Source organism: Antechinus flavipes, chromosome 3, assembly GCF_016432865.1.
Source record: "Antechinus flavipes isolate AdamAnt ecotype Samford, QLD, Australia chromosome 3, AdamAnt_v2, whole genome shotgun sequence".
NCBI lineage: Eukaryota > Metazoa > Chordata > Mammalia > Dasyuromorphia > Dasyuridae > Antechinus > Antechinus flavipes.
The window spans coordinates 456,805,861-456,821,196 of record NC_067400.1 but is presented as its reverse complement, the minus strand read 5'-3'; the positions used below and the strand labels follow the sequence as shown (position 1 = coordinate 456,821,196).

General features: G+C 33.7%; 1 protein-coding gene across 1 annotated transcript in view; it reads right to left on the bottom strand.

Moving 5' to 3' along the window:
* Positions 1 to 15,336, bottom strand: part of FLT3 (fms related receptor tyrosine kinase 3) — a 70,833-nt gene that overhangs the window by 39,978 nt on the left and 15,519 nt on the right. Inside the window, 5 exon segments of the mRNA XM_051986529.1 lie at positions 380 to 548; positions 1,904 to 2,057; positions 2,156 to 2,295; positions 3,032 to 3,144; positions 14,548 to 14,665. Coding sequence (XP_051842489.1) covers positions 380 to 548; positions 1,904 to 2,057; positions 2,156 to 2,295; positions 3,032 to 3,144; positions 14,548 to 14,665 — 694 coding nt within the window.

The following is a 15,336-nucleotide window of genomic DNA, read 5'->3' as shown; positions in this document are numbered from 1 at the left end:
AGTCTGAGACCAGTACAAGTTTGAGAAGAATCATAAAATGTTTGAGTTTAAAAGAGAAATCATAGCAAACACCCCTCAAATAAGATATAGAAATGTTGTGATTAAGAATATGAAAAAGAAATGAACCCAAACTAAGGATCTTCATTTGCCTTAATAGAGTGTCTTATGCTATTTGAATTGCTTACAGGACTGTAATGGGCTTTTTATTATCCATTTTAGATGTTTTAACTTTCTGTCTTCAATTTCTAATAAATTAAAAAAAACAAAACTTGTAGCACTGAATTCACTTTGATATACAAGCTACAAGCCTTCCTAAAATCATCAAGAAAACAGAATAGCAAGTGAGTCATGGAGCCCATTCTAATAGCAATTGTCTCACCTGAAACCATCCTTGAGATTACTTTGTTTACAAGGAACTGACTCTTGGGAAAAGGTCCATGTGCACATGACTTGTGGATATGCTTTAAGCTGTATTGAGAAGCAAAATTCTTCATGTTCATCAATCTCATAATCTTCATTTAAGTTGGAAGCATTTATAAATCCCTTTTCTGTTAAAAAATAAAATAAAAGCACATGCATTTAATTTGTATGATTTTTTTCAATAGCAAGGTCAGTTCCAATGGTCTTGTGATGGAGAGAGCCATCTGCAGCCAGAGAAAGAGGATTGTTGGGGACTGAGTGTGGATTACAACATAGTAGTTTCACTTTTTTGTTGCTGTTTGCTTGCATTTTGTTTTGTTTTTTTTTCATTTTTTCTTTTTTATCTGATTTTTCTTGTGCAGAATGATAATTGTGGAAATATGTATAGAAGAATCGCATATGTTTCAACATATATTGAATTAGTTGCCATCTAGGGGAGGGAGTGGGGGAAGGGAAGGAGAAAAAAAATTTAGAACACAAGGTTTTGCAAGGATGAATGTTGAAAACTATCTATGAATATGTTTTGAAAATAAAAAAAAAACTTTATAGAGAAAAAATTGTATGGTTAAGAAAACTACACAAAAATATGTGGCGACCAGTAAATTCATGTTTTTTGTTCATAATTTGAGAGCAAAAAAATTCCTAGGAGGGCAGTTTGTGGGTCATATCAGCTAATCCAATGCAGTACATATTTTTCTAACATGTCTTATTCCTGATCCACAATTCTAAATCTATACTCTAAACATGCTGTCTCCCTCCATTTCCCTAGATTTAATTTACTGTTTATCTGTATCAGTTGAACAATAGAATATAAGCTCCTTGAGGGAAGGGGCTGTTTCTTTTTTGTTTTTGTACTCCCAGAGGCTGATAAACACACAAGGCACATATTAAGTGTGGGTTGAATTGAAGAGCCAAGGAGAGGGCAAATCTAATCAGCAGTTTTAAGAAATTCTTTTTTTTTTTTTTTTTTTTTTTAAGCTCTTACTTATTAGCAATTAAGAAACATATATTTGTTTACATTTTCATTATAGTTCAAGGTTGTACTCTAACCTGACATATTTCAAAGTGAAACAAAGACACTTCACAAACACCACAAAACCAATTTGGCAAGAAGTAGAAGAATCATTTCAATTTACTTGTGCTTTCCTTGCTCTGAATCACTTCTTACTGTTTTCTTTTTCCTATCTTTCTTGGTACTCTGGGTAATGCTCATCCTTCTCCTCAACAATTCTTTTCAATATTCTCACCCAGACTATCCTAATTTGGGATAACCAGGGGAGTGCCAAAGAAAAGTTCTAGTTTTAACAAATTAATGTCTAACTCTGGTCCTAACCTAGTTAAGTAGGGGTCTGTAGCCAGTTCAACTAATCCATCTGCTACTTCTGTTTCTGTGACCCTCATATTAAGTTTGTAGACCCACTCAAAAGACTACAGACTGGTGAATAAGAATATAATCTAATGCTGTAGTAGAAACTTGGCTTACCTAAGACAGTAACCAAAGTTGATTGACTGGGATGTTTTGATGAAGCACAAGTATAATACCCAGCATCGCTTCTTCCTACTGATTCCATAAAAACAAATAAAATCCGAATCATACTTCTGTTGGCTGAATAGGCACTCATCTGAAAATGGCTGCCCTAGATTTGAATCAAACAAGTTTGACATTTATTGTTTTACATTCAAGATGAAAAGGACATTGCACTTATTTTGTCATAATATGAGCTTGATTTATTACCTCTTTTAAAGTCCTGTTTTCTAATTTCCAAGCAAGCCTGAATTCATAATTTTTATAAACAGCTTTGCATCTTATCAACAAGGGTTCTCCCTCTTTGATGAATAATTGTGGTAGAGTTGTTTCAGGGTTTTGATTTAAATCTGGGAAATGAAAATATCAGATGTAAGCAAGGGAAGAAAAAAAGATATCTCCTTACACACCATATCTGGACTTTTTTGAAGGACAATCTGACATCGTCTCAACCATCTCTTATACTCCTTTTTTTAAAAAAATCTAGACATATGATTTCACTGGGAATTCCCAGTGTGGAAACTGCCTTAACCAATTCAGATGACACCTGGCCATCTGCCACCCATTGTTTTAGAGATGTCCCTAGTACACTGAGAGGTTAAGTTTCTTGCCTAGAATCACAGAGTGAGTATATGTCAGGAATAAGATTTGAATTCAGGTTTTCTTGACTCTGAAACCATGGCTCTTTATTCAGTGAGCCATGCTGCTACCTCTTAACAAGAAATAATTAGTTATCCCCTAGACTAACGTATAAGCATCCCCGTTATGATGGGAAATATTTACAATATTTCTACTATGTTCTTTATCATTTTCATGGGTTGCCTTAGACAAAAAATTCACATTCTGATCATCTTTCTGGTGAAAAGCTTTTCTTTGCTTAGCAAGGTTGATCCTTGGTCAACCCAATTCCATGAAACAATGTTTTAATCCCAGCATTTATTTTTCAGAAGGTAAAGATAACTATTGGAATTCTGAAGCTAAATGAGAGCATAAACAATTTCATGTTAATCTTAACCTATATTATTTTCTAAGCAATGGTCATGTCCAGTAATAATCAATTCAGCACACTGTACATGAAAATGTTACCTAGTGTAAAAAGCCTTGTGCATTTCTCGCCCAAGTCATTTCTTGCACAGCACCATATGTCTGTTCCAAATAATTCATGATTTCTAATGACAGCTTGACTTCCTCTTTTGCAGCTGCAATTAAAAAAACAAATAACATTTGACTGAATCTATACAAAACTATAAAAATGTTTAAAAAATCAACTGAGTATTTAAGCAAAGGAAAAGGATAAATATTTACTCCCTGATATGAAAGACTATAATTAAGAACATCAAAGGATTATAGATTTTCAGCTTTGGAAGAGATTTCAGAAGTCACCAGGTCCAGCCAATACCTAAACAGGAATTTTTTTCCACAATGTCTACGATCAGCAATCATCCAGTCTCTGCTTTAATGCTCACATACATAAGGGATATATTTTTTAAAACAGCAAGAAGGAACTGGAAATTGAGTGGATACCCATCACTTGGGATGGATAAGTTATGGTATATAAAATTGTTTTCCAAAAAAATGATGAGCAGACTGATTTTAGAAAAGCTTAGAAAGACTTTCATGAACTGATGCTGAGTGAAATGGGCAGAATTAAGAGAACACTATACACAGAAACAACAAGATTATGTGATGATCAACTGTGGTGGACTTGATTCTTCTCAAGAATGCAATGATTCAAGGCATTTCCAAGAGAGTTGGGTTGGAAAATGCCATTCACATTCAGAGAGAGAACTATGGAGCAGTCTCCATAGTTGAAGGATAGTAGTTGAATGTGAGTTGAAGGATAGTATTTTCACCTTTGTTTGTTTTTTTGCTTTTTCTTTCTTGTGGTTTTTTTTTCTTTTTGGTCTGATTTTTCTTGTATAATATGATTAATATGAAAATATGTTTAAAAGGATTGCTTATGTTTAACCTACATCAGATTGCTTGCTGTCTTGGGGAGGAAGGAGGTAAGCCAAAGAGAGAAAAAAATTTAGAACACAAAGTTTTACAAAAATGAATGCTGAAGTTAGGTGATTCAGGCTAATTACAATAGACTTGTGATGGAGAGAGCTAGCTGCATCCAGAAAGAGTACTCTCGGGACTGAATTTGGATCACAATATAGGTTTGTTAAAAATCTTTTTCGTTATTTGTTTGTTTTTTCCCCATTTTTTTTCTTTTTCATCTGATTTTTCTTGTGCAGCATGATAAGTGTGAAGATATGTAGAGAAATATGTACATTCTTTAACACATATTCTGTCTGGGGAAGGGTGGGGAAAAGGAGGGAGAAAAATTCAGAAAAAAAGGTTTTGCAAGGGTGAATGTTTAAAACTATCTTTGTATGTATTTGGAAAAATAAAATACTATTTGAAAAAATAGAATTCCCTTCTACATGAAGGCTTTTCTGATCTCCTTAAACTGCTATCACCCTTTTATTGTGTACTATTTCTCTAAACTACTATCACCTAACTACTTTAGACTTAATTACCTTGCAGTTCTTCTACATATTCTTATATATTTATGTGTGTATATATAAAACATATATGCTATCTCCCTTTATTAAAACATAAGCTTCTTGAGAGCAAGGATCATTATGCTTATTGTATTTGTAACCCCAACAATTAATATAATGTCTGGCATATTGTAGGCTTTTAATAATTGATGGTTTATCAGTATGGATGATTAGACTAGTAACTTTCAAATGATTGTAGGTTTCAATTTTGAGGTATTACTACACATCTCTCAGATTAGCTAAGATGACAGGAAAATATAATGATGAATGTTGGAGGAGATGTGGGAAAACTGGGACTCTAATACATTGTTGGTGGAGTTGTGAACCATTCCAACCATTCTGGAGAACAATTTGGAACTATGTCTTAAGGGCTATTAAACTGTACATATCCTTTGATCCAGCAGTGTTTCAATTCTGATGGATATGACTCTTTTCAACAGCAGTGTGAGTCAGGTCAGTTCTACTAATCTCATGAGGAAGAGAACCATCTGCACCCAGAGAGAGGACTGTGGGGACTGAGTGTGCATCACAACATAGTATTTTCACTTTTTAAATTGTTGTTTGAAAAAAAAATAAATAAAAAATAAAAAATAAAAAATAAAAAAAAATAAAAAAAATTGTTGTTTGCTTGTATTTTGTTTTCTTTCTAATTTTTTCCTTTTTTATCTGATTTTTCTTGTGTAGCATGATAATTGTGGAAATATGCATAGAAGAATTGCATGTTTAACATATATTGAATTACTTGCTGTCTAGGGAAGGGGTAGAGGGAAGGGAGGGAAAAATTTTGGAACATAAGGTTTTGCAAGGGTGAATGTTGGAAATTATCTATGCAAATGTTTTGAAAATAAAAAGCTTTAATAATTAAAAAAATGTAGGTTTCACTAAGGTGTCTTGGTGATGATCAGGACTTAAAGCAATTACATAGTCACAAATAAGAGCATTTGGAGATCTTTGTTGTTAAAGGAATCTTTCCCCTATTTGAACTCTAAGCAGGATATCCTCTATGACAATGGAAATATCTTTTTGTTTTATGCCTCATTGCATATTGATCTTTGACAAGTCTTTGGGGAAAAAGTGATCTCCATAATCACCTATGTTGTCGAATGTCGTTGGTTTTAAAATATGAAAAGAGATGTATCATTTCAGAGAAAATTATTTTAAATGGTGATAAAAATAAATTTTTGTGTCTTCATTGCAGATAGGACAGTCACCAGAAACTTTACAAGAGCAAAGCTGCCAGTGTTCTCACTTATATTCCATCTGTTCAAAATGGCACATGCCAATCTGTAACTATGACCTCACCATGAGTCACTGATGCTACTGAAAATACACAAAAGATATAGTATTCATCAAGTTGGATATCCTCTACTATAAGATGAGTCGGTGAGGAGAGGAAGACACTGATCCACAACTGATGTTCTTGAAAAAAAAGCAAGAATGATCAGGAGAGCCGGGAGTGAGGTGGGCAATAGACATAAATTGGATTGAGTAGAAATTTTTGATTTGTAAACTTCAAAGAAGTGGAAGTTGTTTACTGATTATAATAAAGGAAAAATCTGGAAATAGCAGTTCTTCACTTCCCCTGATCCCATTATTTTAATTAATGCTATTCATTGATTCATTGATAGCCTGCTGAAGATGATACTTTTTTTCCCATTCCAGCAGTAATAGTAGTAATAAGGGAAGCTATGTGTTTTCTTCTCCTAGCCCAGTGGAAACGAAGAAGGAAGAATGAACTGTAGTTCAAATGACAGCTGCCAGATGTTCATCACTGTCTTTAATAGACTGTCATTTCAGGGTTTCTCTAACCTTCCCCTGTGGCCCCTTCCCACTCCTTCCTTCATATTCTCTTTTCTTCTCCCACTCCATCAGCAGTTAGAGAGGAGAAGAAGAATAGGGGAGGTAATGGGTGTAACTGTGATAACTCTATGTAACTCTATGTTTGCTCCCTATTCTTAACCCTGAAGCAGTAATGGAGGCTCATCTCTTCCTCCAATCCTTCAACCCAGGCCTCCAGGGAAAACCTAGTGGTAGAAGTAGCAGTTGTGGTTTTTCCAGGCTCCTCCTTTATTTCTTTCCACCGCTGGTCCTGGGGGAGAATGGGGATGAATAGTGCCCATGATAGCTGCAGCAGGTGCAGAGGTAGGTCACATGCTTTCTCCGGAACTGTCCTTTATACTCAGGTCCAAGAGGAACAAATACCTCAAAGGAGGCCCTGCCCCTTTTCCTCCTCCTCCTTTCAGTTCTGAACATTGGAAGCCACTTCCTTCCTTCATGTTCCTCCATCTGAAAGCTGTCAGAGAATGTGGTGGTAGTAGTGGAGACAGTTACTGGGAAACTTACATTAGTATTTGAAAATTTTTTTCTCTACATAGTCTTTCTTTTACCTCTTGGATCCTTGACAGTTTTTGTCATCAGAGGTTAAAAGAACTGATTCTCTGTTTTGTGTCCATTCTGTCATCCCACATGGAGTTCATGTTTTGTTTTGTTTTTTTCCAAAGGCCTCATCCATAAGTCACTTGAATTTTCCACCAGCACAAACCACATTCCCTGATACTGATTTTCATTAGTTGGTATAGAACATCATTCTTAGTACCAAATATGCCTACCAATTTATTAGTATATTAAGGAATAAAAAAAATTGAGAAAAACTTCTGTTGATTACCTTCTACAATCCATCTTAGTCAAGCTCAGCTTCCCCCTATTTTTGAGTGATGACTCAGAAGTGTGAACAATAAAACCTCATCATTTCATACTTTACTGCTCCAAGAGAATATAAGTTCCTTAAGGGCAGGTGCTATGTGTCTTTTTAAAAAATTTTTTTAAAGCTTTTTATTTTCAAAACATATGCATAGATAATTTTCAACATTACAAAGATTTATGTTCAAATTTTTTTTCCCTCCCTTCTCCCCCATTCTTTCTCCTAGATGGCAAGTAATCCAATGTATGTTAAACATGTGCAATTCTTCTATACATATTTCCACAATTATCATGCTACACAAGAAAAATCAGATCAAAAAGGAAAAAAATGAAAAAAAAGCAAGTGAAAATACTGTGCTGTGACCCACATTCAGTCCCCCCCCCCATTCTATCCCTCTCTTTGGGTGCAGATGGCTCTCTCTCCATCATAAGATCATTGCCTGAATCACCTCTCAGTTGAAAAGAGCCACATCCATCAGAATTAATCATCACATAATCTTACTGTTGCTGTGTACAATGTTCTCCTGGTTCTACTCACTTCACTTACCATCAGTTCATGTAAGTCTCTCCACACCTCTCTGAAATCATCCTGCTGATCATTTCTTATAGAACAATAGTATTCCATAATATTCATATATGACAATTTATTCAGCCATTCTCCAACTGATGGGTATCCACTCAGTTTCCAGTTCCTGCTATGTGTTCTTATTTTTTGTCTCAATATCTAATATGATACTTTGCTCATCATAGGCTCTTAATAAATAGTCATTGAATTAAAATTAGCTCCCAATTTGCAATAATTAATATTGGCTAAATACAAATATCATTGACTAAATAGTAAGTTATTTCTCCATTTTTTTAAGTGTCATACTTAAGTAAGGATATTATAGCCTAAAATTCCCTCCTCTTATCAAATAAGGCATTCAAAGAATCAGCTTCTTTGTCTCAAAATTTTTTCATGTTAAATATTTCATTTGTATAATGAAAAATGTTGTAAAATAGTTCAGGGCTAATCTTGCATTTTGGATGCGGAGTATAATTTAAGTGACTCTAAGAGACCCCTATACAAGAATATTTCCCCCATCAGTTTTCCTGAAAACTATACATCAGTTACTGAAAGTGGAAATGACCATCAATTAACATATAATTATGAATTAGCTTATCATCATACCAAGCTATATGATAAGGCCTGAGAAAGTGATACAGTATATTTAAGTTTTGATGGGGCCTAGGATGATAAAAAAATATTTAGAGCATAGAACTTTGGTGAGGTGCTAGGAAGGCCTAGAATCATTATACCTTAAAGTTGAGATCATCTAGTCCAACTTTCTGTTCCATACCAGAATCTCCTTTATAATAATCCTGAAATTATAATATCCCTGAAAGATTGTCATCCACTCATCCATTCAATCCTTTAAGTAAAGGAAACCTTTCTGCCTCATAATTCAGCTCATTCCACTTATGAGTAATTTAGGAGACAATATGTTCTTCCCATATTGAGAAGTGTAGTGCAATAGAGAATTTGGAAAATCTAGGTTCAAGCCTTTGCATAAGTCAATTGGCCTCTGAGTGTACCCACTCAAACACATTATCACATGGGTGAATAGAATTCCTCACCAACAGCTTCCTGAATTGATGAAATCACATCTTCAGTTATAAAATTATACTGAATACACACATCTCTCTATATTTTCTATCTTTGAGGCCCAGTTTTAACCTTCAGAGCTGCATAGAGCTTTGGTGAGGTGCCAAGAAAGACCATAGAGAACAAAAAAGACAAAACTATAGAAGGGCAAGTGGATTCCAATATTAAAAAGGGAGGAATAGAATGAAATCTAAAAACTAAAAACCAAAGAGGTTGGCTTTGAAACCTAGAAAAATTCTAGACTATATTATTAAAGGATTAGTTAGTGAGTGAATATAAGAGGAAACAGTGATCACAAAAAGGCAGCCTGAATTCATTAAAAAGAGACCACACCAGATAACCTTATTTTACGTTTGGCCAAATGTGAGAGACCAAGACATCAGAGGATTACGATAAATAGAATTTTTCTAGATTTTAGTAAAGCATTTGTTTTTGTGGGAAAACATAAAAATGTATTCTATAGAACGCATGTTTCTTTATAGGATAGTTAGGGGAATTCAAATCTAATTAAATTACTAAATCCCTAGAATACTCATTAATGATGTGATGTTAGCTTAGAAGAAAGTTTGTCCTCATTCTATTTAACATATCAGAAACTTGAATGAAAACACAGATAATAAACATCAAATTTGCAAATGACACAAAGCCAGGAGGAATGAACAACATGATGGATAAGAGTCAGGCTCCATAAAGATCTTACCAGATTAGGATGTAAATCTGAATCAAGGAAGATTAAATTTAACAGAAGTAAATATAAAGTCTTACACTCGGATCAAAAAATGAGTTTCTTAAGTGCAATATAGGAAAGGCATGTCTAGACAACATGTTCCTATAAAAAAGATTTGTAAGTTTTAATGGATTGCAAATCAAATATGAGTCCACAATAATATGATAAAAACAGAAAATCAAAAAACCCTAAAATAGTCTTTTTTTTAATATAGCTTTTTATTTACAAGTTATATGCATGGGTAATTTTACAGCATTGACAATTGCCAACCCTTTTGTTCCAATTTTTCCCCTCCTTCCCTATCTTCTCCCCCCGATGGCAGGTTGACCAATACATCTAACAATCTTTAGATGTCTTTAAAAAATCATATTGCCAAAAACATAGGAAGTAATAGCTTGGTCAAGCTACATTTAAAATACTGAGATCAGTGAACAGCATCATATATTTTTAAGGAAGTCATTGACAAAATGAAATGAATCTCAAGTAGACTTAGAAGAGTGGGGGATTACAAACTGTACCATTAAAGACTCAGCCTAAGGAATTGGGAATGTTTATTCTATAGAAAAGGAGACTTAGGAGTATGGGAGCTGTGTGGAAGGGCTGTTATATGGGAAAGGAATTAATTTTTTTTTCCCCCTTGGTCACAGAAGACAGAACTCAGAGCAATAGGTAGAAGGTAGAGAGAACAGGATTATCTTTGAATTCAGGAGAAGTTTTCTAAATATTGGAGCTATCCATAAGTGGACTGAGCTACCTCAGGAGTTATGATACTGTTTCTTGCCACAACTCTTCAAAAAAAGGTTGGATAAACATTCACTAGGGATGTTGGTAAACAGGAAATGGGCTTCAGTACAGGTTTGGAGTAGGTGACTGTTGAAGACTTTTCAAACTCATATATATATATTTTTTTTTATATAGCTTTTTATTTACAAGATATATGCATGGGTAATTTTCAGCATTAACAACTGCAAAACCTTTTGTTCCAATTTTTCCTCTCCTTCCCCCCATCCCCTCCCCCAGATGGCAGGTTGACCAATACATATTAAATATGTTAAAGTATAAGTTAAATACAATATGTGTATATATGTTCATACAGTTATTTTTCTGTACAAAAAGAATTAGAATTTGAAATAGTGTACAACTAACCTGTGAAGGAAATCAAGAATGCAGGCAGACAAAAATATAGGGATGGGGAATTCTATGTAGTGGTTCATAGTCATCTCCCAGAGTTCTTTCACTGGATGTAGCTGGTTCAGTTCATTACAGCTCTATTGGAACTGATTTGGTTCATCTCATTGTTGAAGAGGGCCACGTCCATCAGAATTGATCATCATATAGTATTGTTGTTAAAGTATATAATGATCTCCTGGCTCTGCTTGTTTCACTCAGCATCAGTTCGTGTAAGTCTCTCCAGGCCTTTCTGAAATCATCCTGATGGTCATTTCTTACAGAACAGTAATATTCCATAATATTCATATATTACAATTTATTCAGCCATTCTCCAATTGATGGGCATTCACTCAGTTTCCAGTTTCTGGCCACTACAAAGAGGGCTGCCACAAACATTCTTGCACATATAGGTCCCTTTCCCTTCTTTAAAATCTCTTTGGGAAATAAGCCCAGTAGTAACATTGCTGGATCAAAGGGTATGCTCACAAACTCATGTTCTTAAATCTGTGATTTTAAATTTTTTATATTTAAAGACAATAATTATATACTTCTTTAAATAAAAACAATGACTGATGCATGTGGTATAGTAGTAGAATGCTGAATTTGAAGTCAAGAAGACCTGAGTTATAAATTGGGAAAACATTTTTACAATTATAGGTTCTAATAAAGGCCTCATTTCCAAAATATATAGAAAATTGATTCTAATTTATAAGAAATCCTGCCATTCTCCAATTGATAAATGGTCAAAAGATATGAACTGATACTAAGTGAAGTAAGCCAAGAAAATATTGTACATAGCAACAAGAAGATTATATGATGATCAACTCTGATGGATGTGGCTCTTTTCAACAATGAGGTTATTCAGACCAATTCCAATAGACTTGGGATGGAGAGAACCATCTGAATACAGAAAGAGGACTATGAGGATTGAATGTGATCACAACATAGTATTTTCACCTTTGTGTTGTTGTTTGCTTGCTTTTTTTTTCTTTCTCATTCCCTTTTTGATCTAATTTTTCTCGTGCAGCATAATGAATATGGAAATATGTATAGAAGAATTGCACACATTTTAACATATATTGGATTACTTGCTGTCTAGGGCAGGAGGTGGAGGGAAGGGAGGGAGAAAAATTTGGAACACAAGATTTTGTAAGGATAAATGCTGAAAAATGCAAAAAAATGAAAATAAAAAGGTAAAAAAAAAAGAATTGCACATGTTTAACCTATATTGGATTACTTGCTCTCTAGTGAGAGGGAGTGGGGGGAAGGGAGGGAGAAAAATTTGGAACACAAGGTTTTGTAAGAGTGGATGTTGAACATTATCTTTACATATATTTTAAAAATAAAAAGCTATTTTAAAAAAAAGAAGACCTGAGTTCAAACAATATCTCTAAGGCGTATTAGGTGTGTGATCCTGGGCAAGTCACATTCTTTGACTATTAGTTTCCTCATTGTAAAATTAGGAAATTAGATAAAAGGGCTTCAAAGGACCTTTCCAGTTCTTAGTCTATGATCATATGACTAAGTGTAATTTTTTTTCAAGCAAACAACTGTATTTTCTTTAATCATTTCTCACATGATAAATCTAGGTAACAAAGTAATTAAGTATCTAAAATACCACAAAAGAGTGAGTATCATTCAATTCCATCTACAAATATATTAAGCACGTAATATATGAAAAGCACTGTATTAGGCACTTGGAATATAAAGATAAAAAAAATGAAATAGGCACTGCCATCAAGGAAGCCACACTTTCCTAGCAAAATATAATATGGAGAGATAAGTATAAATATAAGATATGGAGTGATGGAGGGAGGCAAGACCTAAACAGTGCTTCTGAAAATGTGGTCCAAAAACTCTCGAATGTCTCTGAAACACTTTCAGGAAGCATCTGTGATGTCAAAACTTTTCATAATAAATACTAAGATGTTTTATTTAATAATATAGTAAAATCAGCAGATGTAATCCACATAAATAAAAGCTCATCTGGAATTCTTAATAATTTTTAAGAATGTAAACGGGACTTGAGATCAAAAAGTTTGAGAATTACTTCTTTAGACAATGAAATCTTGGGATATTTGAGGAAGAAGAAAACATTTTTATGTGGGTGATCAGAGAACACTTTACTCCCTGGTTGGCTTCACTTCCACACCAGTTGCCTTGTCCCTTTGTAAGACTCTCCCCACCTTTCCAGATCTCCTTTACATTTTATATTCTCCTATTAGAAAGCATGCTCCTTGAGAGTTAAGTACTATCCTGTTTTTGTTGTTTCTGTGTCTCCAGGACTTTGCGCAGTGACATGCACATAGGAAATGCTTATTAAATGTTCTATGTGGAAGAAGTTTGAAGAAGAGTAAGGATTCTAAAATGTGGATATGAGGAAGAGTACATTTTATAAATATATGGACATAAAAGATGGAATGCTAAATTCAGTGAATAGCTAGTAATCTAGTTTCCCTGGAACATAACACATAAAGGCTAATGTGAAATAAGACCAGAAAGGTAGTATTAAAAGTCTGATATTCTTTAAAATGTTTTATAAAGAACAGAGAGGTTGGAGCCATATTACAGTAAACTTTCTATTCAAGTTGAGGATAAGATAGAACAGAATGGGATAGACAGAATTGGATAGAATAATATAGCATTTTTGAGGCAATAGAAGGGCCACTGGATTTTTTTTTGAGTAAATAGATCCCATAATCAGTGTGCCAAAATAGATTTTACTTATTATTGTATAAGTATTTTACTTATACAATAATTATGTCTATGATTTTTTTTCATGAATTTACTTTTACTTTAGTAGTCATTTATATTTTCATTTATAATAAGAGCTATATACATGAAAATAACTTTTTAAAACTACATGTCTTTTCAGACTAATTCAATAGGTTTTTCTTTACCAGCTATTTGCCTACTCAGTTTCAGGAATGCTAGTGGCAGCTGGGAGCTGTCCACAGCTGAACCTCATTAAGAACAAAGAAAATTTCAAAGGACTCAGGAAGTGATTGGATGTGATTGAGCATGAATTCCTTATACAAATTTTGTTCCATCCTAGAAGTATTGCTTGACCGTGGATCATATTTTTCTGTTTGCTCCTTGAATCTTATCCCTAATGCTCTTCTGATACATTCTGGATCCAGAGAATTTTCTGTCTCTGGGCCACTTTCTTGGAACTTTGTGCTAGATGCTTTAATAAATAGTTTTCTCTTTTTAGTCTAGTTCCTATCTTTCTCAAACAAAAACATTAACACTGTGAATAGGTTGGTTCAGATGTTCTGGTTCATGCTTCAGATCATGGTTCATGATATGCTGGCATCATACTTTTGTGTTTGTATCTTCAGTGCTTAACATGGTTCCTGGCACATAGGATGCTTACTAATTGATTCATGGGGAGTTTCAATCTATCCTAAAATAGTATATGGTCTTCCCATCTCATCCCCATCATAACTGACATTTCTTGGGTGTATTTAACATTTTATCATCAAATAAAATAGCAACAATTCAATGTATTTCCATTTGTTTATTTCAAATAATATTTTAGTTTGCTGATTTTTATTACCCTTAGAAATGTCAGCCTTTGTAGAGATAAAAAGAAAGCATCATTGACTATTATATTAACTTCAATATTTTGGACACGTCATCTTTTCATTACAGTAGTATAAACTATTTGCTTAAAAATGAATATGGTATTAAATTATTAGATTGGCTAAAACTTGTAACATTTGACTTGAACATTTAAAAAATTATAATAGAGAATGTAATCTGCGAAGTCCATAAGCATAATTATCAACATGAGTTGTAAGCATCTTACCTTTTACTCTGTGGATTGCAAAAAGACCACTCTACCACTGGATCTGGGAAGCCTTCTGATATACAGACTATTGCATCTTGATTTTCCATTCTTCTAAAGTATGGTTTTCTGAGTTTTCCTGTTAAATTAATTCAAAGTACATTTTAAAATATATGACAAGATTTTTAAAAAAGCATTATTGCTTATTTATAATTGATCATTTAAAAAGGTTTTTTAGTCCTCAGAAGTAATAAAAAATATTTAAAACTCTACATCATGTACTTTATTCCATATAATTCTTTTATCATCTTAATTAACACAGGTTGAAACCCCGAGTTTTATAGTTGTTCTTTCATCAATATCACTTCTATGGAGCTAATTGGCACTCCAAGTGTTATAAGGGAAAATGAGTGTGGGGGGAATATGGGATGAGATTATAACAGGATGGGAATTTTAGGCTTACTAAGTAAGAAAGAGAGAGAAATACCAGTAATATAAAACTCAAAATGGACATTTCCAAATAGAAAAAAAAATGTCAAGGTTCCTCCCTCCTTTCTGTACTTTCAGACTATATTTAAAAAACCATGTTGAGATAGATACCTAAAATCATAGTGTTGGCAAAGAAAGATACTAGACATATCTGTAATGTAATGAAGAGTACAAACTTAGAATCTGAAAAGCCTTTGCTCCTCTGTTTTTTAGTTGGGTTTCCACTAGTAAATTGTTTGAGATTTTGAACATCAGTTTCCTCTTCTATTAAATGGTGTTTAAAATATCTGCGTTGGCAGATTTCAGAAAAATCTGGAAAAA